Source organism: Cervus elaphus, chromosome 13 (genome assembly GCF_910594005.1).
Source record: "Cervus elaphus chromosome 13, mCerEla1.1, whole genome shotgun sequence".
Taxonomy (NCBI): Eukaryota; Metazoa; Chordata; class Mammalia; order Artiodactyla; family Cervidae; genus Cervus; species Cervus elaphus.
This window is the reverse complement of record NC_057827.1, coordinates 28,274,348-28,300,027: the sequence shown is the minus strand read 5'-3', so window position 1 is coordinate 28,300,027 and position 25,680 is coordinate 28,274,348. Positions and strand designations below refer to the sequence as shown.

General features: G+C 38.3%; 1 protein-coding gene across 2 annotated transcripts in view; it reads right to left on the bottom strand.

Moving 5' to 3' along the window:
- Positions 1-25,680, bottom strand: part of HDGFL3 (HDGF like 3) — a 78,931-nt gene that overhangs the window by 20,278 nt on the left and 32,973 nt on the right. For both annotated transcript variants that reach the window (XM_043922623.1, XM_043922624.1), the window contains exons 2-4: positions 8,720-8,796; positions 3,682-3,820; positions 804-962 (exon numbers count right to left, since the gene is read on the bottom strand). In XM_043922623.1, coding sequence (XP_043778558.1) covers positions 804-962; positions 3,682-3,820; positions 8,720-8,796 — 375 coding nt within the window. The remainder of the gene's footprint in view (positions 1-803; positions 963-3,681; positions 3,821-8,719; positions 8,797-25,680) is intronic.

The following is a 25,680-nucleotide window of genomic DNA, read 5'->3' as shown; positions in this document are numbered from 1 at the left end:
CATCTCTGGTCAGTAAGCTGTCAGCACGGCCTACCAGTCTCCATTGTTTAGTCTCTGCTGGTCTCTTCCTCCTGATCCTGATGCCTGCCTTGTTGCAATTCAGGAACACGTCAAACGCTCCCACCTGCAGAGCTCTGCCACACACAGCTCTTCCTTCCAGACTCTTTCAGGTCTCAGCATAAACTTCGTCTTTTCAGAAAGGCCTGGCCACTCTATCTCAATAGATGTACTTTGTCATTCCCTGCTCCCATTCATTTCCTTCATAGCCCTTCCAGAATTTACATTCATTATTGGTTTTTACTCTGTGTTTCCACCCCCAATCCACTGGATGTTAAGTTATAGGAGGGTAGGACTGGAATTGGATTTGCTCACTAGTATCTACCTAGTACAGTGTCTGACATAGAGCAGGTGATCAGTAAATAGGACTGAAAAAATAGTCAAAGTACAGTCTTTAAAGAAAAGAGACAAGAGTCTGAGTCTATCTTTACGCTTCCATCAACAGTAACACACATAGTCCTAAATTGTACTGAAGTCTCCTACATTCTTAAATTCTTCAGAGCTGATCTGGGGATTGTTATCAGAGGGATGCCTACTCTTATATCCTTGATTAAAGAACAGTCCTCCTCCAACTGAGAAGGTGGTATTTCAGGGCCAAATAGCCCTTACGAGAGTTCATAGCAGTTACCCTCACGTCTAAGATTACCTGCCTATTCCCTTCAGATGTATTAGTCTCTAAAGAAAGAGGCTCAAAAGAGTTGATATATTTCTATGTATATTAACAAGGGGAAAGGTTTCTCAGTAACCTTTGAAGTGTATGACTTTTTCCGCTTTGAGCCTGCTTTTTCACTCTTTCTTTTGCCTTTTCCATCTTCCTCTACTCTGTCGCCTTCTTCCTCACTGCTTGCGTCAGCGGTATTCCCACCTTCTCCCTCGGTTTCTGAAGAGCTCTGTTGCTGAATTGCCTAAGAAAAAAATAAAATATTAGCTAATTACATTTTGAAAAATAGCAAAGACCGTGGACTGCAAAAAGAACCATTCTATTTTAATTAGAAAAAGTTCAACTTACTCTAGATTTTCAAAATAAAGGGCTATCAACTTCAGTTTTCCAGTAACTACTTGACATGAACCCTCTTAGAGTAACAGAATTACAGGCATACCTGGGAGATATTGTAGGTTCAGTTCCAGACCACCACAATAAAGCAAATATCACAACAAGGCAAGTCACATGAATTTTTTGGTTCCCCAATGCATATAAAAATTATGCTTATACCAGACCCTAGTCTATTAAGTTTATAGTAGCATTATGTCTAAAAAAACTATGTATATACCTTAAAGATATTTTACTGCTCAAAAATGCTAATGATCATCTAAGCCTTCAGTGGGTCCTAACCTTTTCGCTGATGGAGGGTCAGTCACGTAGATGGCTACTGACTGATCAGGGTGGTGGTTGCTGAAGGTTGGGGTGGCTGTGGCAACTTAAAGTAAGACAACAACAACATCTGCAGTATCAGCTGACTCTGCCTTTTACGAATGAGTTCTCTGTAGCAGACAATGCAGCTGGACAACATGTTAGCCATCACAGAATTTTTTTTCAAAATTGGAGTCAATCCTCTCAAACCTCGTCACTGCTCTATCAACTAAGTTTATGTAATATTCTGAATCCTTTGTTGTCATATCAACCTTCACAACATCTTTACCAGCAATAGCTTTCATCTCAAGAAACGACACTCTTTGTTCATCTGTAAGAAACAATTTCTTATCCATTCAAGTTTTAACAGCAGACTGCAACAGTGACATTATATCTTCAAGCTCTGCTTCTAACTCTTAATTCTCTTGCCATTTCCACCACATCTGCAGTTACTCCCTCCACTGAAGTCTTGAAGCCCTCCAAGTCATCCATGAGGGTTGGAATCCACTTCTTTCAAATTCCTCTTAATGTTGATATTCTGACCTCTTCCTTTGAATGATAAATGTTGTTAATGGCATTTAGAATGGTGAATCCTTTCTAGAAGGTTTTCAACCAACTTTCCCCCATATCTGTCAGAGGAGTCACCAACTATGGCTACTATAGCCTTATAAGATGTATTTCTTAAATAATAAGACTTGAAAGTCTAAATTCCTCCTTGATCCATGGACTGCAAATGGATGTGGTGTTAGCAGGCAAGAAAACAACACTAATCTCATGGTACACCTCTATCAGAGCTTGTGGGTGGCCCGATGCACTGTCAATAAGCAGGAATATTTTCAAAGGAATCTTTTTTTCTGAGCAGTAGTTCTCAAGAGTGGCCTTAAAAATATTCAGTAAACCATGTGGTCAGTACACTGTGCTATCATCTAGGTATCGGTGTTCAATTTATAAAACATAGGCAGAATAGATTCAGCACAATCTTTAAAGACTCTAGGATTTCCAGAATGGTCAATGAGCACTGGCTTCAACTTAAAGCCACCAATTGAATTAGCCTCTAACAAGAGTCAGGCTATCTTTTGAAGCTAAGTCAGCAGCAGAAGTCTCCTCTCTAGCTAAGAAAGTCCTAGGGGGCATCTTCCAATAGAAGGCTGTGTCATTTACACTGAAAAATCTGTTGTTTAGTGTAGAGCCACCTTCATGAAGCACCTTAGCCAGAGCTTCTGGATCACCTGCTGCAGCTTCTATATCAGCTCTTGCTGCTTCACTTTGCACTTTTATGTTATAGAAACAGCTTTTTCCTTAAGCCTCTGGCACCAACCTCTGCTAGCTTCACACTTTTCATCTACAGCCTCCTCAACCCTCTCAGCCTTCACAGAATTGAAGAGAGTTAGGCCTTGCTCTGAATTAGGCTCTGGCTGAAGGGAATCTTGTGACTGGTTTGATCTTCAATTCAGACCACTCAAACCTTTTCCATAGCAGCAATAAGGCTGTTTCATTTTCTTATTATTCACACATTCACCAGAGTGGTACTCTTAATTTCTTTCAAGAACATTTCCTTTGCATTCACAACTTGGCTAACTGTTTGGCTCCAAGAGGCCTAGCTTTAGGCCCATGTCAGTTTTCCACATGACTTCCTTAGTCTCTAAGCTGAATCATTTCTAGATTAAAAGTGAGAGACTTGACTCTTCCTTTCACCTGAATACTGAGATGCCACTGCAAGGGTCATTAACTGGCCTAACTTCAATATTGTGTCTCACAGGGAGGCTCGAGGAGAGGGAGGGAGACAGGGGAACACTTGATCAGTGGAGCACTCAGAACACACACAACATGAACACACACACATCAATTAAGTTCATCATCTTATATGGGTGGGGTCTGTGGCACCCCAAAACAATTATAATGGTAATCTCAAAGATCACTGGATACTATTAACAAATAGAAGAATAATGAAAAAGTTTGAAATACTGAGAGAATTACCAAAATATGATGCCAAGACACAAGGTGAGCAAGTGCTGGTAGAAAAACAAGGTCAACAGACTTGCTCAATGCAGGGTTGCCACAAACCTTTGATTTGTGAAAAATGCACTATCTGTGAAGTGCAACAGAGCAAGGTATGCCTGAACATTTAGTCCGAAGTGCGACTGAAGCAGGGAAGAGTTCTGACCTCAGATGGGTGGTGGGTAACTGTTAATACGAAGGACACACAGAAAAGATCCAAAAGAGTTAAAATTTAAAAATGAGATACAGCAAGTGATAATGAAGTAAATTGTTACCTGGTATCCAGTAAACTTTACTCCTGGGTTATTTTCTATTTCCCACAATCCTTCATTAAATCCTTTCCGTTTGTTTGATTTTCCAAACTTGTCTTTGTATTCCTTATAAGGGAAGAGGTCTTTGGGACCTAGAAAAGCACTGCAGAGACACATAAGAAAGAGATTTGACAACTGACCTTCAAATGTAAGGTATTTTTAATATCAACTCACGTGTCAGAGCATATCTTAGTATATACATTATAAGTATGTATAAACCCTTTGAGTTAGGCACATATCACAAGATGTTTTGCACACATAATTCAAGGTAGAAAAAAATGGACAGTGAGGTATACAGGCCAGCAACACTGACTGTGTTGCTTTGATTTTAAATTACTAATTTCTTTTTTGTTTTGAAATTGGTTTTTAGTTAAACAAGTAGTTTTAAGGATGTCTACTTTGACCACTTACTAAGACTTACTAAGACTTATATATGCTAATCTTTCATAGGTAAGGGGTTTGTTAAGACATACAGTAAAAACATAAACACTGGAGTAAAAAATGATTCTAACTCTATATGCCACATTAGTATATTTATTATTATTTCTATAAATTAAAAAATCATTAGTGTTTAATGAGGCATTAGACAAGAAAAAAATTAGAAGTGGTAAAGCAGATAGAATCATCCAATTTAAACCTAATCCTAAATTAGTCATAATTACGAAAAGAAAATGAGAATAAATCCTGAGGCTGGCCTAGAGATCCAAGCATTTAAACCAAAGTCTTCAGCATTACTGTCTATGACATTAATCTGGCAGATGATACGGTGGGCCCCACAGCCTGGCTGAGATGCATTTCAAACTGAGACTCATTTATTCACATTTTACTGAACATCTCTAAAGTGTCAGCTGTTTCAGAGGTGCTGGGCATTCTTCAGGGAACAAAAAGATGAACATCTCTGCCCTCATAGAGCATACATTCTAGTAGCAAGGGTAGGAGTCTAGACAATAGAAAAGATAAATAAAATATAGTACCACGTGCTAAAAATAAATAAATCTATAGATGAAGCAGAGTAAGGACTGGGGTGGATTTTAACAGTTTTACAAATACAGATCAAGAGGGAAGACCTCACTGAAAAGGGAACATTCAAGAACTGAAGAGGGTGAAGAAGGGACCCATGCGGTTATTTGGGGAAGAGGAGAGCAAGTTGAAGGAAGAGCAAGTACAAAAGGCCCTGAGGTGGAAGAATGCCTAGTGTGTCTAGAGTGAAATGAGTGAAGAGAGAGTTGTGAGAAGAGGTCAGAAAGGTACCAGGATGGGAGCACAATCATGTTGGGGCTGAGGACACTACAAAGGCTTTGACTCAGATGGGAAGCCATTAACGGTTCTGAGTGTGACAATTTATGTTTTAAAAGGGTCACTCTGGCTGTGCTGAAAACACACTGAAGGTCTAGGTACTAGGGCAGAAGTGGAGAGACTAATTAGAGGCTACTGTAGTAACAATGGTGACTAGGACCAGGGTGTTGGTGAGAGGTGGCTGGATTCTGAATTCACTCTCCAGAAAGAGCCAAGGTGATTTGTTGATGAGTCACATATGGCACGTGAGAGGGTGGAACTGAGTCTATCTCCAGTGATGTGGGCTTCCCACGTGACTCAGTGGTAAAGAATTCACCTGCCAATGCAGGTGATGCAGGGTCGATCTCTGGGTCGGGAAGATCTCCTGGCAAAGGAAATGGCAGCCCACTCCAGTATTCTTGCCTGGGAAATCTCATAGACAAAGGAGCATGGCGAGCTACAGTCCACGGGCTCAAAGAGAGTCGGACATGACTGAGCATGCATGCACACCTGCCAAGGATACAGACTGAAAAATTAGAAGAATGAACTTAATATACTGAAATGCCAAGATTTTTTTGAGAGAACAAGATTTGAAGGTGACATGTTGAGTTCTGGATGTTAAATCTGAAAACCCTAGTTAGATATCCCAGTGAAGATGTCAAGTAGGCAACTGGGCAGGTGATGTGGAATTCAGGGAAAACGTCTGTGCTAGAGGTGTGTATTTGGAACTTATCAGCAGAAGTGATATTAAAAACTTTGAGATAATGGGTTAACAGTTTACTGTTGATTTTATAAATTCCATTTTCTGACTGGATCTTAGTACTGGTCCCTTCCTTACACTGCCCAGCTGATCAAGAATTCAAGTTGATAAAATTACCCAAGCATGCTTTCTGACTCCAATCACCACATCTTCTTTGGTTGTTCAACTTTAACTGTTCAGCATGATTGCATTTCACTGCATCCAGAGATAGTTTATTAGGTTACTGGACATTTTAATCAAACTGAGCATGAGAAGGACATGTGACTTTGGGTCTGGTGATTTCACTTGTAGAGCAATTTGACATGAATTATTAGACTACAGCTTTTGACCTTTCTCCAGTCGTCCTTGACTCTAGGTACAGGAATTAACTGTGGGCTAAGCTGCCTGAGGTTCATGTCAGATATTGATGCTAACCAGAGCTTGTCTGTACTTTATGCCACAGGAGCCAGGGTTAATGATTCAACTGGCCATGTGAGCGATTGCTAGAAAGAGGGACATTGATTGAATGAGCTATTCTAAAGCAAATTCTTATTTTTGATAGATGATCTCGGGTTTTTCTGGTTTACAGATAATTCTACAAATCAAATCTCCTTTCAATTGGTTAACTTTGCTGTATGTTTTATAAATTTTAAAGGGTAGACCAGAAAATAAAACTGTTCAAAGTAATATGCTCTAAGAATGTTATTTTTTTTTTTTCTGGCAAAGGCTGCTTTAAGAATTGTCCAGACTAAAACTACAGGGGTAGAGTTATATGTAGCAGAAGAAATGTGGGCTCCAATCTCCTATCTGTCTGAGCAACAGATTCAAAGCCATGTTCCGAGAATTCTGGCTCTGCCTGGGGGGTGCTCCTGCTGATAGTTTTCTTGTTAAATGCCTCACTTTTCGCATACTTTCCCCCCATTGCATTTATTTCATTGAATCAGTTTTAACTCATTCAATGGCTATTTTTGAAAACACCTGCCGTGAGCCAGGCACTATGCGTGGCACTGCGTACACAGGCTCAGCGAGTCACACAGTCTCTGCCTTCAGAGGCTGAATGTTAGGCACTTGCCAGGCCATATAATCTCAGGTTCAAGGACACCCAACATCTAGTAAATGATCAGCTGAAAACAATCTTGTAACAATTTTTCTGAAGTTCACTGTCCTCTAGATGTTTTAAAATCTACTCCTAGACGATCAAACCAGCAGAAAACTCACAAATGGACTATAACACACTGCTCCTTGGTAGAAATGCTTTTATTGAATTGAGACTTGGAATTATGCCACTGACTTATATTAAGGATGCTAGAAGAAAAAGCTCCATAAAATCCTTCATACTGTTCCCTGGAATGATTCTGTTACATTTATTAGCAATATACCAGGTGGCAAGCTCTTAAAGGGCAACTTTTATTTCAAGCGCCTCAAAGAATACCCAGAAAATGTTTACTAAGTGAATCAAAGTCATCACATAATATGGGTAAATGGGTGACTTTCGTGTATATGGTGGGAATGTGATAATCTTGTTTATTAAATTCTGCCTTGTTCTAGATATACAATCAGATCACTTAGAATTAAGTCCTAAAGGAAAAGCAAAATAATGCATAGACACAAAACAGAGTCAGGAATGAGGGAAATACAAAAACAGGTATCACAAAGCCCTGAGCACTTATTACTTTGGTAAAACATTTATTTCTAAGCCTCTGGCAACCTCTTCAAGGAGAAAAACACATTAAGTTGCATTGTCCACAAGTGTCTATTAGATAAAAACAAAACAAAGAAAAGAAAACTAACCTCTTGAAAGAAACATGTCTCTCAGATGAAGACAAGCAAGAACTATGTCTTAAAGGGCCTTCTCCCGGCTAATTCTCAGTAGGAGAATAAGGAAGATGTGAGGGTGCTAGAGATAGCAAAGTAAGGAGAAGTTCACACCTGGCTCTGCTAACATTCACATGAACATAGGGGACAACCCTGACTTTGAAGACTTACAAGATTTCATCCTAGTTTTTAGCTTTTGCTCCCATTTGCAACTCCTACTCGTGTCCTTGTTGTAAACAACCATATGTGCTCTCAGTGTGTAAGGTTGCCTACTGTTCCCTAGTACCCATGACCATCTTCTTCCTTTTAATGGACTCCTCCTCCCAATTTGTTTCCCAACAGGACTGCCTGGCTAGAGACTATGTTCCCAGCTTCCTTACAGCTTGATATGGCCTTATGACTGACCAAGTTCTTGCCACTGGAATAAACACAAGTATAAGTGACATATTCAATTTCCCTGTCATTTCCTTACCTCTTCTCTCTCTGCCTTCCCTCTATCTGGAAGATGCATGAGCGCTGCTGAGCCAGTTTTTTCTTTTTTGTTTTTTTTTTCAAAATAAGCAGACAAGACCAATACCCCCATGGAATGGTAGAACAACACGACAGAAGAAACCTGGGTTCCTGGAACAGAGCTGACTACCCACCTTGATCTATCTGCCTCTCTCTGGGTTGTTTCCAAAAAAGAATAGTAAACTCCTATATTATTTGAGACACTGTATTTTCAGTGTCCTTTATTCAACAGTTTAACCTATACTCAGTGACCAACAGAATTATAAAAACTTACAAAGGTGGTACGTTTCCTTCAGAGACTGACAAACTGTAAAGAGGCCTGAGAGACTGTGAAATACGAATGGAAGATATAATTCTAGCAGGGAAATATACAAGAGCTACAAAAGAAATGACTGGAAATGGTAAGGAAACCACCCTAGGGCTGAAAAGTATCCTAAAGGAAACTTCTGGGTCATGCCCAACATTTAAGCAGAAATAAATGATATTCAAAATAAATGAAAAATCTTGACATTAAGAAAAGATAATTACCTTTGTAATTTCATATAATTGGTTATAATGATTTTAAGAGCATATAAAATAATATGAAGTGATTTTTAACAACATATGTCATCTAGCAGAATCAAATCAGAACTGTTGAAAATTTATGTTGCTTTGTTGACTTACGTTTCATGGGTGCCAAAAAAGAAGATAGGGTACTTATTGGCTGGAGGCTTCACAGCTCCCTCTGGGAGTTCATCGATCTGTTAAAGATAAAATCAGGTTAAATAGCATAAACATGAACAAACATTGTCATGATAATTTATTGCTATTTTCAAAATAAAATTACTCTAATAAAAATTCCAGTCATTTTTCTTTTCCCTGAACCTTATAAAATGATTCTAGAGGTCATATTGACACATCATATGGAGAGTAACTCTGTCAACTGATGGTAACCATTATGGCAACACATAATCAGGAGCCAAAACTACTCACTTCCTTCAGTTCAATAGAATTACACTTGGGAATCTGTCCCTGTGAAGTAATTCAAGAGAATAACAAAGAAACAAAAAAGATGCACTTTGGGGGGATAGCAGCAAATTTTTACACATACACACACACACTCCCTAGAAACATAAGCATTACAAAATAGGAGAATTATGTAAAATTAACAAAATATTATGTAGTGGCTAAAAGGTATCTCTTGCCTGGACTACTACAAGTCTCTCCCCACAAGCTGAAGTTGGAATTATGTTTTTAAAAAGCATATTCAATGTGTCAAATCCTTTAACAGCTTCTTAGAGCTGTGCACATGAAACCTCTGGAACTTTTTAAAAGTAAAGATCATCAGCCTTCCCCAGATCCATCAATTCTTACATACAGCTGAGTTTGAGAACTTCTAACAGGATAGAGTCCAAACTCTTTAGAATGCTACATATAGACCCATTATTTCCTGGAATGTTTCAAGGAATGGTCCTTGACTTCTAAATCTCCAATCTGTAGCCCCCACGTTTGTTTTGAACTCCCAGGCTTAAAATTACAAATACCTTCAAACCATTTTTATTTACAGGTCCTGCTGCTGCTGCTGCTAAGTCGCTTCAGTCGTGTCCGACTCTGTGCAACCCCATAGACAGCAGCCCACCAGGCCCCCTGTCCCTGGGATTCTCCAGGCAAGAACATTGGAGTGGGTTGCCATTTCCTTCTCCAACGCATGAAAGGGAAAGTGAAAGTGAAGTCGCTCAGTTGTGTCCGACTCTTAGCGACCCCATGGACTACATACAGCCTACCAAGCACCTCCGTCCATGGGATTTTCCAGGAGGGAGTACTGGAGTGGGTTGCCATTGCCTTCTCCATATGGGTCCTGCAAGCAGCTTAAAACAAAGACAAGGCTATGAGAGACATACTTGTAGTTTATCGAGCAAGGAAAAGGGTCTGGTATCCAGTGTCTTGAAGAAATCTAAGACCTTCTTAACTAACATATGGCAACAGCCTGAAGATTACTACACATCACAAATTCCTCTCTGAACTGAATGAACCATGTGTCACAGAACAGATGTTCTGGCGTACTGAGAGAAGATGGACTTTGAGTCTAGAAACTTGTAATTAAGTCTGGCTTCTGACTTAAACTGTGATATAGAAAACATCACTTAATATTAGACTTTCACATCTGCAAAATGAGATGGTTGTACTAGGTAACCTCTAGGTTTCCTTCAAGTCCTGAAATCCCATGCCTTGTCTAGAACTGAACTAATTTTCTCTGAATTTGTTTTGTTTCCTGTCTTAAGGATTGGCACACTCAGTTACCAAGAAAGAAACCTTAATCTTTTTTATTATTTCCTCAAGCACTATGTTCAGTTTTTTACCAACTTCTCCAATTTGGCTCCTGAAATGTCTCCAAACTGAATACCATTCCCATTACTAAATTTAGTTACCTAAAAAAGTTTTCATGATCTTTTGACAAGGCCATAGCAGCCTTTCAAATTATCTCCTTGTCTCTAGGCTTGTCCCGTTACCTACTATACAGTGTTGGTCACTAAGTTGTGTCCAACTCTTTGTGACCCCATGGACTGTAGCCCACCAGGCTCCTCTGTCTATAGAGTTCTCCAGGGAAGAATACTGGAGTGGGTTGCCATTCCCTTCTCCAGGAGATTTTCCTGACCTAGGGATTGAATCTGGGTCTCCTGCGTTATCAGCAGATTCTTTACCATCTGAGCCACTGAGGAAGCCCACTTACTATACAACGTCTGTGTAAACCTTGTACATGTTAACATTCAATACACTATCCTATAAGGACAATTTAAAATGAATAATTTCATTGTGACTAAAACTCAATATATTTTCAGTTTTTTATATATATACACACACACATATATTATTGTGGTAAAAAAAAGACCTAATATAAAATTTTCCATATTACCCATTTTTAAACTTATAGTTCAGTAACGTTAAGAATATTCACACTGCTTTGATACAGATCTCCAGAAAGTGAACATATTTTAAATGAACAAAAAATAGAAATTAATATGGAAATGCATATGTTTATGTATGTGGGAGGCACTGAATTGCTAGCTGACAAAACACTATCACATCAGGTTTTTTTTTTTTTCCACTCCTGTGAGAAAAGTGAAAGTGAATCTTTTTAAAAAATCTTTTAAAACTTTTCACATAAGACATTAACTTGTGATTGAACTCTTCCTCTGCTGTAATGTTATGTAACTAACATCTACTGTAGAAGCTACAAACTGATGGCTCTTAGGCCCATGTCCAGCCTGAAGAAATGTTTGTTTTTTTTTTTGAAGAAATGTTTTGTTTGGCTCATACAGTGTTTTAAAAATACTGAATTAGTTGTCAACACTTTAATACTGGAAGATTCATTATTAAAATCCAGATTAATAGCTACTGTGGAAAAAATACTGAAGACAGGGCTGAGCAACACTAAGCCTGATTCCCACAAGGCAACAATCAGCTGAAGATGATCAACAGCTGCCTGCAGACAAGGTCTATTCTTTCAGCTATAACCTGCCTACCTTTCTCCAGGTGATGCTGTAGATGCCTGCTTCCCTTACTTACACGACTTGCTTGGCCTCTTTGAATATTTGAGTTTGTGCCTCCTGTGATAAACAGTGTCAAGACAGTGGCTTTACCATCACTCTGGTTCCCTCAAAAAGGTATTAAATGTTGACATGCACTCACTGTATTTTATTGAGAGTCCTGTTCTGAAAATTATGCTTTGATAGTTTTGGAATTATACCGAGCTGTTCAAGCAGATATACCTTCTTGATCCAATTAAAGAGTGCACCTCCAAGGCACCAGTTTTTGTGTTTGTTTTGGCTTCTAGAGTGAATACTCAGTGGCAACAGAACTTTATCTCCAGTTGTTGTTCAGTCACCTAAGTTGTGTCTGACTCTTTGCAACCCCACAGACATAGCATGCCAGGCTTCCTTGTCCTTCACCATCTCCTGGAGTTTACTCAAACTCATGTCCATTGAGTCAGTGATGCCATCCAACCATCTCGTCCTGTCACCCCCTTCTCCTCCTGCCCTCAATCTTACCCAGCATCAGGGTTTTTCTCAATGAGTTGGCTCTTCACATTAGGTGGCCAAAGTACTGAACCTTCTGTTTTTCTACTGTTTCTGCTTTCCTGAATTTTATTTTCACTTTTATTTCTGGTTCTTGGCTATGTTTGGTTCTGATTCTGGTTTGCACACAGGCAGTGTGTTACTCCCCATAATAGGAGGATGGGGATCTAGTTTCTTTTGGGTACGACAGGGCAAATAATCTGGTACAACAGTCTTCTGGTTTATAGAAGAATAAGTCCTGCTTTTACTGGAAAGAAGAAAAGCCCTTTGAGATCCAGATCAGTTAGTGTATGAATTTAGTGCGTCCTTTAACCTGCAGCTGAAGCTGTAGACCTGAAGTTGAGGCCTCTGTGTGTGTCTATACTCGAAAGAGTCTTGACCCTTCTTTGCATGAGTTTGAAAGATTGTCCTTTTTCTAGGAAGGGTATTAACAAATTAGATATAAATTTCTTAAAACGAAAGAGAGTTCTGTTTTTATTGAGTTATAGATGCTAATAAGATTACAAAAATCTAATATAAAGGAACATAACAATCCTCAAGAAGTTAAAAAAGTGAATATAGAGTACTTCTTGTTATTTTCTTTGTTTGCCTGCTCTGCTTACTGCAGAGACACTTCGGGGAGGTCAGGCAGAAGCTGAGACTCTGTCCCTCGGGCCTGAGGAGGTGGGGCCTGGAGGGAGGGGCCTCATGTTTCCTAGGAAACTTGTTATTGGAGTCTCATCCCTGGGCCCTCGCCATCAACACCACATGGGGACTCATGAGAAATGTGACTTCTCAGTCCACAACCCAGGCTAACTGACAGACATCTTGCGGGTTAGGCCCAAGAACCAGTGTTTTAAGAACCTCCAGCTACACACACTGGGGTGCATGCATTCTTTCAGACTACATTTTTCTCTGGAATATATGCCCAAGAGTGGGATTGCAGGGTCACATGGCAGCTCTATGTTTAGATCTTTAAGGAACCTTCATACTGTTCTCCAGAGCGGCGGCACCAAATCATATTCCCACCAAAAGTGTAGGGCGGCTCCCCAGCTGTTTCTGATGTTAATGATAAGACATTCCACCCTCCTGCTGGGGGTCCTTCAGATGAGCCACCTTTGCTTCCTATCATTAACTAAGTCTGCTTAAATCTACAGCATTTTTGCACTGAGACTGCAAAATTGCATCAGTGCACATTTATTTGCCTAATACTCTTAAAAAATGTATAAAATGTACATATAATTCTCAGTCTTTTAAAGGAGTGCTACACTATATTGAATGTGGTGGCCTTTTAAGGGAAAAAACCCTTCTCACAGGAATATTTTTATACATGAATCCAAATTTAAGTAATCAAAGTGAATCTTTGAACAAATAAGACTGGTTTACAATTCTGGTTTAAAAACAACTATTTGTCTTTATCTGGATTTAATCATGGTAGAGTGTAACATAGGTGAATAAAAATATAATAAAATTGGTTTCTCCTGAAGATACTAATTTACTAGTATCTTCCATATACTAGTATTACTTCCATATAATGTTTAGGATTAAGGAAATGTAAACTTAAATTACAATTCTGACAAACTCTCCTATATCAATAGTAATTATATTCTGTGGGATGTTAAGATCAAACACAGTTTCTTTAAGACCTTGGACTAATAAATTAATTAAAGGATAATCTCTGCATCTTTGAATAATTCCTAAGATAGAATGCTGAAACGACTGGTCAGCAAGTGTGTGTGCTGCATGCTCAGTTGCTCAGTCACGTCCGACTCTTTGTGACCCCGTGGGCTGTGGCACACCAGGCTTCTCTGTCCATGGGATTCTCCAATCAAGAATACTGGAGTGGGTTGCCATGCCCTCCTTCAGGGGATCTTCCCAACCCAGGGATCGAACCCATACCTCTTATGTCTCCTGAATTGGCAGGCAGGTTCTAGTGCCAGGTGGGAAGCCTTCAGCAAGTGTGCTGCTGCTGCTAAGTCACTTCAGTCGTGTCCGTCTCTGTGCGATCCCATGGACTGCAGCCTACCAGGCTCCTCTGTCCATGGGATTCGCCAGGCAAGAGCACTGGAGTGGGTTGCCATTGCCTTCTCCCCAGCCAAGTGTAGTTTTAACAAATATATGACTTTTCACTTTTAAATGTACTGGAAAGGATATATGTATTATGTGTATCCATGAGCTTTTCTGGTTTGTTAAAACACTTATATGTGACGATTTCTCAACTCCTCTGTGCAACAGGAGTTAGTTACTTTGGTTAAATAATAATTTAATATGGAGATTGAGACTATACTAAGAGCAATAGTGACAAGAAGTACAACCATGTATGCAAAGGTAACAAATGGCATATGCTCTTGTTTATTAATGGGAAAAGGTTAGTCCTGTACTTGAAGTTAAGTATCTCGGTTGTACCATAGTGTAAAAGAGGACAAATCTGGATACTGAAAGCTGTAGATTTGTACGAAGGGAAATTTATTTGCCCTGGACAACAATAACTGCAAATAATAGTCTAAAAATATGCAATGAAATGTTAAAATTTTGCCAGAGCTGGCTCAGTTTTGATGGATTTATTTGTAATATTAAAAAGTGAAAGTTTGTAAACCCATTAATGTCAAATACTTATTAATACAAAACCAGAATTTGGTTTTCTCTGTTAAAATAACAAACTGGTCTTGGAATACTCTATCTGTTCATAACAAAATATGGCAAAAGGTTATTCTCTACCTTCTGAATACTCTGCATAGACAGTCATATCTCACTAGAGTAACTTCCTGGACTTTGTGCTCTCTCCTACCCTTAAATTTTGCTTTTAAAAAAAAACAACAGAACTTCCTTGCTAAAGAGTTAAAGTTCTTTAAAAAAAGGGGGTGGTGGTCATCATCTTCTATGCTAATTTATTTAAAACATTATATTGTTATTTTGACTAAGTTATTATTCATTACCCTCAGATATCTAAGCTCCAATCTTAAGCTATGAAGTCTGATAATTCTGGTGACTCTGCTGAGTTCATAGTACTCACTGGGAAACAAATAATTTGGTTCAGACTGTGGTATAAGACAGCAAGCTCAATATTATGTGCTGCCTCAACATTCTGTAACACTGGGATGGTTCTGAATGGCCTACCCACAAGTTCTCTTCCTCATTCTGCTCCGTGGACAAGGTCCCCTGGTCAAAAACTCCTCATCAGAGGGACTAAGCACAGTGTCTCTCTATCCCTAAGTAGCAGGTTTTGGTTCCCTTCCAGCCTCTGAATTATTCAAACAAGACAATCACACCCTCCTGTGGGAACCCTACTCTCTTGATACTACAAAACCTACCTCCCATTGCCCCAGCTGTTCACTGCTTCTGAGGGCAACCTCTAGGTCGCCTTGCATGGCATGCAGTGTCTTCCTCCTCTGGGAGTGAGTTTATGGAATTAATAAATAGTTGGCTATCTTACCTGTCCAGTGTTTTGTGTTGAGCCATTACCAAAAACATATGTGGGGAACTGTCTCTCATCAATAGATTGAATAGGAAGTGATCAAAATACAAACAGGCACCAACATCAGGGGAATCTCATCAGAATGCTGGAGTAAGAGATGCCACACAGTGGTCCCTTAGAGGTTTCAGGTACTACAGGAGTCCAGATGGTAGTTGGGGGTGGGGTTGAATGGAGGATGAGAAGTCCTGAGGTCCAGAAGGCTAGGCAAAGATACCAAGGTCCTTCCCTTGGCAGTGTCTCTTCTCTTAGAAAAGCTCATGGTCCATTCATGCCCTTACTTTGTTCAAATGTCTACTCACATAGCATTGCATCAGAAGATTTTTTCCCTTACAACCCAACTTAAAATAGCACCTCTTACCCTGTCATTCTCTATTCTTTTATTCTGCTTTATTTTTATTATAAGAATTCCCCTGACAGTGAATATCTGTTGTGTCTTCACATTAGAATATAATCTCTGTGAGAGGGAACCTTGGTTTTGTTCACCACAATAGCTCTACTGCCTAAAGCAGCACCTGATGCCAGGTGGGAGCATAATAAATATTACTCGAGGACCAAGGTTTCCTTACTCACTCAGGATCTAAGGAAGCCCTACCTACACTTGCTCATAGAGACAATCAGTAACCCTGGCTGTGAAGGAGAAGAGAACTGTACATCACAGAACACTTTCAATAACATTACTAAGAAAAACTATTATAAGGTTATAGTATAAAGGAATCTCTATGCTTAAGAAAAGAAAACAAGGACAAACAACTTGTCTCTTTGAATATGTCAATAAGAAGGATTGTGGGGGCCAGCTAAGAATGTGGAGAAATAAAAAGACCATTTTACCTATGAAAGTTTATGAAGTGAGGTTAAATTACAGAGGGGAAAAAAGCTTGTGATCTTATTATAAAATGGTTTCAGGTAAAGAGAAGTCTATAAACAAGTCAACAAATTCACTGTAGGGGAAGAAAGCACAGTATGGAAAAAGGAAATGTGTACAAGAGGACAGGAAAAGAATTTTAAAAATTTGAGTATATTTGAATTAACAAACAGGTAATTAGATCATCTTAATATCTGAAAATAATACTTTCTTTCTTTTTTTGAAAATAATACTTTCTTAGAAGGACCCCAAGCATAATAAGGAAATAACCTGCAATATAACAATTCAAAAAATCTGTTGAAAACCAGCTCCTAATTATCTTCAAGAATATAAAACCATCACTTGTTAGTTGACAGAGTGATCTCACACTAAAAGACAATTTGCTTTTCACTCCATAAAACTTTGAAAAACCTTGCCATTTTAATCTTTAAAAAATTTCAAGTAATTTTGAGAGGTCACAATATATTTAGAACGCAGTGCTTTTACTGTAGGCTTTATGTAGGGGGCAGGCCAGATGAGCTACTGAGGGGCCGTGTTAGTACGTGACATTGCTGATTCTGAAGGAGCATACATGGGGCATTAATACATCTCACAGTGCACCTGCAGGGAGCCAGCTGGACAACTGGAACAACTCAGGCTGATAATAAAGAGTGAGGGATGTAGCTTATGATCTTCATATAAGACCTTTATTTATAGTGCCAGATCCTTTTTACTTTTTTTCATTTATTTTTTTTTTTTTATTAGTTGGAGGCTAATTACTTCACAACATTTCAGTGGGTTTTGTCATACATTGATATGAATCAGCCATAGATTAACACGTATTCCCCATCCCGATCCCCCCTCCCACCTCCCTCTCCACCTGATTCCTCTGGGTCTTCCCAGTGCACCAGGCCCGAGCACTTGTCTCATGCATCCCACCTGGGCTGGTGACGTGTTTCACCATAGATAGTATACATGCTGTTCTTTCGAAACATCCCACCCTCACCTTCTCCCACAGAGTTCAAAAGTCTGTTCTGTATTTCTGTGTCTCTTTTTCTGTTTTGCATATAGGGTTATCGTTACCATCTTTCTAAATTCCATATATATGTGTTAGTATGCTGTAATGTTCTTTATCTTTCTGGCTTACTTCACTCTGTATAATGGGCTCCAGTTTCATCCATCTCATTAGAATTGATTCAAATGAATTCTTTTTAACGGCTGAGTAATATTCCATGGTGTATATGTACCACAGCTTCCTTATCCATTCGTCTGCTGATGGGCATCTAGGTTGCTTCCATGTCCTGGCTATTATAAACAGTGCTGCGATGAACATTGGGGTGCACGTGTCTCTTTCAGATCTGGTTTCCTCAGTGTGTATGCCCAGAAGTGGGATTGCTGGGTCATATGGCAGTTCTATTTCCAGTTTTTTAAGAAATCTCCACACTGTTTTCCATAGTGGCTGTACTAGTTTGCATTGCCACCAACAGTGTAAGAGGGTTCCCTTTTCTCCACACCCTCTCCAGCATTTATTGCTTGTAGACTTTTGGATAGCAGCCATCCTGACTGGCGTGTAATGGTACCTTATTATGGTTTTGATTTGCATTTCTCTAATAATGAGTGATGTTGAGCATCTTTTCATGTGTTTGTTAGCCATCTGTATGTCTTCTTTGGAGAAATGTCTGTTTAGTTCTTTGGCCCATTTTTTGATTGGGTCATTTATTTTTCTGGAATTGAGCTGCAGGAGTTGCTTGTATATTTTTGAGATTAATCCTTTGTTTGCTATTATTTTCTCTCAATCTGAGGGCTGTCTTTTCACCTTACTTATAGTTTCCTTTGTTGTGCAAAAGCTTTTAAGTTTCATTAGGTCCCATTTGTTTATTTTTGCTTTTATTTCCAATATTCTGGGAGGTGGGTCATATAGGATCCTGCTGTGATTTATGTTGGAGAGTGTTTTGCCTATGTTCTCCTCTAGGAGTTTTATAGTTTCTGGTCTTACATTTAGATCTTTAATCCATTTTATTTTTGTGTATGGTGTTAGAAAGTGTTCTAGTTTCATTCTTTTACAAGTTTTACCAGTTTTCCCAGCACCACTTGTTAAAGAGGTTGTCTTTTTTCCATTGTATATCCTTGCCTCCTTTGTCGAAGATAAGGTGTCCATAGGTTCGTGGATTTATCTCTGGGCTTTCTATTCTGTTCCATTGATCTATAGTTCTGTCTTTGTGCCAGTACCATACTGTCTTGATGACTGTGGCTTTGTAGTAGAGTCTGAAGTCAGGCAGGTTGATTCCTCCAGTTCCATTCTTCTTTCTCAAGATTACTTTGGCTATTCGAGGTTTTTTGTATTTCCATACAAATTGTGAAATTATTTGTTCTAGTTCTGTGAAAAATACCATTGGTAGCTTGATAGGGATTGCATTGAATCTATAGATTGCTTTGTTACCCTCAGTTTTTTAAGCAATTGGCCACATAGGTTCAATTTTGAAGAGGTATAAAATACACTTTTAGGGTTTACTTTCACTTTTATTGGAATAAAATTAATATATAGTGAAATACACTGATCTTAAATGTAAATCTAATGAGATTCTTTTTTTTTTTTTTTCTCTAATGAGATTCTGATACATGTGTATGTCCATATGCTGCTGCTGCTGCTAAGTCACTTCAGTCGTGTCTGACTCTGTGTGACCCCAGAGACGGCAGCCCACGAGGCTCCCCCATCCCTGGGATTCTCTAGGCAAGAACACTGGAGTGGGTTGCCGTTTCCTTCTCCAATGCATGAAAGTGAAAAGCGAAAGTGAAGTCGCTCAGTCATGTCCGACTCTTAGCAACCCCATGGACTGTAGCCTACCAGGCTCCTCCGTCCATGGGATTTTCCAGGCAAGAGCACTGGAGTGGGGTGCCATTGCCTTCTCCACGTATGCCCATATAAGCAGCCCCTAATCAAGTATGGAACATTTAAGTTGTCTCAGAACGTTTTCTCAGATTCTCTTGGTTACTTTCTGTCTACCAAGACAACTATTTTCCTGATTTCTGTCATCATAGACCAATTTCGCCTGTTTCTGAACTTAGAAGTTTTAAAAAAACAATAGCAAGAAGTCTTTGGTCATTGGCTTCTTTTGCTCAATGTCTTTTTGAGATGAATTCATATTATATTAGTAATATCATTCCTACATCATTCTTTTATAATGCCAAGTAGTATTCTACAGCATCTGTTCTTCAATGTAATGATGGACATTTGTACTGTTTCCAGTTCAGACTACTGTGAATGAAACTGCTATAATTATTCTTGTGAATTTTTTGGGAGGGTAATATATGCTTTTCATTTTTTTGGATCCTAGGAGAAGGATTATTGGGCAATAGTATAGGTGTATGTTTAACAACCTAAGAAACTTCCACACTGTTTCCCAAAGTGGTTATATTATTTTATAACCCCTTGAACAATACATGAGTTCCAGCTGCTCTGCACCCTAACCCACATTTGGTGTGGCCAGTCTTTTTAATTTTAGTCATTCTAATAGATATGAAGTGGTATCTATTGTGGATATCTTTTAACACATCAAATGGTCACAGTGCTTTACACATTTACCCAAGAGAAATGAAAGTGAAATGCAAGTTCACACAAAGATTTGTATAAGGATCTATAACGGCAGCTTTACTCAGAATGGTAAAAATCTGGAATAGTGCGGATATCCATCAACAGGAGAATGGTTAAACAAACTGTGGTATATTCTTACAAGCGAATACTGTTCTGTAATAAAAAGTACTAATCACACAATAACATGGATGAATCTCAAAAACATTATGGTAAATGACAGAAATGTACATAAAAGAATAATACTGGAATACAGCATAAATAGAATATTACATGATTCCATTTACATGAATTTTCAGGAAAGAAAAAGCTAGTTTATGATAAAAAAAACAAAAACTCTGAACAGTGATTACCTCTGGGGGAAGGTGGGAGTGGTGTGACTGATGGAAACTAGCCTAAGAGAATTTTCTGGGGGGATGGTGTATTTCATATCTTGATAGGGGTTTGAGTTTTAATGTGTATAAATTTGTCATAACGCATCAAATGGAATACTTAAGATTCATGCATTTCACTGTGACTTTTTACCTCAAAAATGTAAATAAACATTAAATCCTAGTTAATTACATGCATGCTAAAGTGTTTAGGAATAAAACATAATAATGTGCACAAATTAAAATATATAAAAGTAAGATAAATGGGTGATGGATGGATAGAAATGTTTTAAAATAAAATAAAATGTTATAAAAGAAAATGTTAAATGTAGATTCCAGGTGGCAGGGGTATGATGCCCACTTTTTATATCAACTTTCTTTATATTTCAAAAATTTCATAATAACATTTTGGTAAAAAGAGGAGGAGAGAGGATAACAAAGGTATAACAAGTTGGTTAAAACCTTGTTTTCAAAATATGATCAACTAATATTGTTTGGACAGTAATCAATATGAGACAGGAAACTGCTGTACTTTCTTATATGCCAAGGGTTTTAAAACTGTGTACATACTTTAGCTAAAAACAATTGAATTCAAAGAAGAAGTTTTAATCAAATAATGCCATTTGCAGCTACATGGATGGACCTAGAGATTATCATACTAAGTGAAATAAGTCAGGCAGAGAAAGATTATCACATGGTATGTCTGATATGTGGAATCTATAAAACAAAGATAGTCTGAGCTTTTTTGAAAAATTTACAAAACAGAAACAGACTACAGAGATTGAAAACAAATTTATGGTTACCAAAGGGAGAAAGGTAGGGGAGAGATAGATTAGAATCAGGGACTAACAGATACGCACTACTATATGGAAAATGGATAAATAACAAGGATCTCTGGTATAGCACAGGGAATGATAGTATCCTGTAACCACCTATAATGGAAAAGAATTTGGGAAAGCAAATGTATCTGAATCATTTTGCTGTACACCTGAAATTAACACAATATCAACTATAATCAACTATATTCCAATTAAAATATTTTTAATAGTTTTAAAAACCACCAAATTGTCAATTAGATTGCACTTCCACCAGTAATGTGTCTCTATATCTCTGCATCTTTACTAATAATGGAGAAGATCTATTTATCTTATCTAATCTGCTGTGTGAAAAATGGGGTTTTAATTTGCACTTTCTTAATTACAGATGATGCTCAGTATCCTTTCATACGCTAAAAGTTATTTGTATTATATTTCTATAAACTGCTTATTCATACCCACTTTTCTACTGGGTTGTTGTCTACTTTTGTTATTGATCAGTAAAAGCTCATTTTGTCTATCTATGTCAGTCCTTTTCCTACCATTTGTTATATGTATTTTAGCCATTTGTCATATGTCTTGATTTCATCTGCACCATTTTTTTGCTAGCAGAAATTCTTAATTTTTATATAGTAAAAACTATTAATCATTTCCTTTGTGGCTCATGGGTTTGTATTATGCTTAAAAGGTCTTTGCTATTCCAGGATTACCCAAAAATTCTCCCATATTTCTTTTGTGACTTCACCCATTGCAAAAGGATTCCATGAATTATTTTTGTAAGCTAGAAACGTGCCTAACAATGAGTGTAGGGAAGTGAACACCCACCCCACATAAACAATTACTAGGACTATAAACTGCTACAAACATTTAAGAAGCTGGTATGATTGCATATGTTATAAAATGAAAACATACATACCACATGGCCTAACAATTTCACTTTTAGGAACCAATCTATCCTACAGAAATAAGAACATGAGTGAGTATACAAAGATAAACAAACCAACATGTTTATTGAGGTTCTCCTGCCAAAGAAGAAACAACTAGCAGGCCATCAATCAGTGTAGGAATGGTTAAGTCAGTTATGGTGCAGTCAGGCTCTGGCACATCCATAGCCAAGATGATATATGTTGACCTGGAAAGCTAGCATGATGCAGAATAAAAATGGTAACTACATAAAACCATGCATGCATGTGAATGCATATACAAGTGGAGTAAAACATGAGGAAGGGTGCATACCAAACTATCAGTACTAGTTACCTCAATGGAATAGGCATGGTAGTGCTATAAAACTATATTTCTTCTCTAATTAGAAATAAACAAAAATATTATTTTGTAAGAGTAATTCAATAAAAATATTGATGCTCAGAGCATGCACGATCAAGTCTGATTAAAAAAAAATAATTGCAGAATGGAATTTCTATTAGGTAAAGAGCAAATGGACAATTAATCTGCCAGACTCTGCTGTCTATGTCTGCTGAGGATGACTTTTTCTTTAAACAGTCAGCCTCTCTGGACCAATGAGAATCTTGTGTGTGTGTTCAGTTGTGTCAGACTGTTTGTGACCCCATGAACTGTAGCCCACCAGGTTCCTCTGTCCATAGGATTTCCCAGGCAAGAATACTGGGGTGGGTTGTCATTTCCTTCTCCAAGGGATCTTCCTGACCCAGGGATTAAACCCAAGTCTCTTTTGTCTCCTGCATTGGCAAGTGGGTTCTTTACCACTAGCACTGCCTGAGAAGCCCCAATGAGAACTTCACCTGATTAGATACAGAGGCACCTTTTCCCACTGCAAGGGGGGTCTGGAATGAGTCTCCAGTTTTAAACCTGGTCTGAATTTCAAAGGATACTATAACTGCAGAATTTCAGCCTTGCCTTTCCCATTCCCTTAGAAGAGAGTCTTAGCTGGTCTTCCTCTAAGTTCCCTTAATTATAAGCAAAATTTCATACAGAACATTTTAATGGGGAGAGAATTCCCTCTTTTACTCATATCCTCCAAACCCTGTCTTCTCCATCAAAAAAATTAAAAGAAAATAATTTAAAACTAAATTCATATACCAATGAATCCAATTCACAGTATCTGTACCAATTTGGGCACATCTTTTATTTCTGGTGTCAATTCACTGAGTTTTATGTTGTCAACAAAAAATGATATATAATATCTGCTTTTCTCCCTTAAATTCTATTTTATATGACACAAATCACTGCCATTTCTTGTTTTATTCAAATACGATATCTTCTCAATTTGGGGCTAATTTTTGTCTTCTACTATTTTGTGTTAGATTGGTCTCTTATAAACACTGCATGACTTTATTGATATAAATGGAGACTATTTGTATTTGTAATATATATAATGTCTGGCTTTTTATGCTTCTGTTTTTTCTCTTCAAGTTTACTTTTATTACATGAATTATAACTCAAATACCTCATTTTTAATTTAAAAAGTACTTCCTATATTTCAAGAACACTATTAAAATAATATTTAACCAATAATATTAAGATGATATTTATCTATTTTAATTTGAAAAAAAAAAGAAGATATTTAGTGTTCTCTTGTCTCTTCTTCCCTTTCCCAATCTTTATTAATCTTTCCTCCATCTTTTCTCTATTATGTTTTACTGTCTGGTCTACTAAATTAGCTACTAATCACTTTTCTTGTTTTTTTTTTTTTTTCACTTTTCTTGTTATAGTGACTATAACTGTCCAAGGCAGACACCTTCAATGAAGGAGTAGGAGGAAGGCAAATCACATATCAAACAGAATATGCACTACCTTAGCGTCAGTTTCAGTTGAAGATGCAAGACATAGATAATACATGCCAAATAAGGTGAGTAACCACCACGCCAGACTCACAAAGAATGTGGGCAAAGAACCTTGTAAACTTTAGGTTCAGCACAATAAGAAAACAAAACAAAACAAAGAAAGGCTGGAGAAGTCAAGAGAAGAGGTGGAAATTAGGAGAGGATTTTTGGAAAAAGCTTTTTTACCCCAAGTGCCTTGACCTAGGGAAAGAAGTTTCAACAAGACCAACTGGAGATCTTAAGATAAATCTTCTAGAGCTTGGGTGTCACAGGAGACTGTTTGAGAAAGCCTGAGGTAGACTACAAAACTTCCTGGCGAGCCCCTCTGATGGCAGAATGAAATGGTGGATGACTGCACTGAGACTGGTGTGCGCTCCAAGAGTCCCTTGTGGTAAGAATGCAGTCTTCCATGGACCGTTAGGTAGAGACAGTATGAGAGATGTCTTAAATCCTATCCAAGAGGGCCATCTGGAGGTGAGGGGATCACAGCAGAAGAAGGTGGAAATGCACTGTGACAAGCCCAGGGCGTAGTGACTGGACTAAGTGACTATTCACAGGAGATATTAATACATTTGCCTGTATCAAGAGAAGTGAAGATGAGATAATCCCAGGATTGCTGGTGGTAGGCTGCTTCTAAATCAGTTCCTAGTAATCCCCATTTCCTGGTATTCATGGCCCTGTATAATCCCCTCTTTTTGAGTGTGGGCTAGATCTAGTTACTTAGTTCCAATGAATGGAATATGGCACAAGAGATGGGATGTCATTTCCAAGGCCATGTTACAAAAGTCAATCACTTCCAGCTTACTGACTCTTGCCCTCTTGGTGGCTTGCCCTGAGGAAGCTGGCTGCCGTATCTTGAGTTGCTCTCTGGAGAAGCCCATGTGGCAAAGAATCCAGGGATGGCTCTGGCCAACAGTTCATGAAGAAATAAGGCCAATAACTCACAAGCAACTAAAGCCTGCCAACAACTACTGGAATGAGTTTGGAAGCAAATCCACTCCCTAGACAAGCCTAATGACTGTAATAGATACAGAGGCAGAGGGTCCAGGTAACTCACACCTAGATTCCTGATCCACAGAAACTTTAATGTCCACTGTTTTAAACCAGTAAGTTTTGGAGTAATTTGTTATGTAGCCAAAGGTAAAACAGAATATCTCTGAAGAAAGCACAAAAGAATTCATGAGCAAAAGGAATCAGCTTTAAAATGTTGCCCAGGCCAGAAAGCACCAACACCAGCTCACAATTAATATGAACTGTCCTATCACCTTCTACCTCATTTCAATCCTAGAGGGCTGAAGAATGTTGGATAAGCAGTCAATATACTAGGTAAGGTCAACAAAATTAGTTGACCCCACCTCTTACTAGAGTACACCAACCTTTAGGAGGCACAAACTTCTTTGAAAGGAAGAAAATTTGACTTTAAATAAAGTTTGAAGTTTCAAATAATTATACAGAATTGACCACATTAATTCTTGAATTTAGTGTGCTTCTGTACTAGGACTGCTTTGAGGACTTCTCGTTAGCAGAGGGTGATCACCCAAAGGGACAGGAGCAATGTGAGCATCACAGAATGGGTTTGGACACAGAGAAGACGCAAAATAGTTTCAAGAAAGCGAAATGAGGAACAAAAGAAGAGCAGCTGAATCATAGGGAGAAACAACAAAAGTGGGGGCAGGTCAAGATGAGTAATAAAACCTAGAA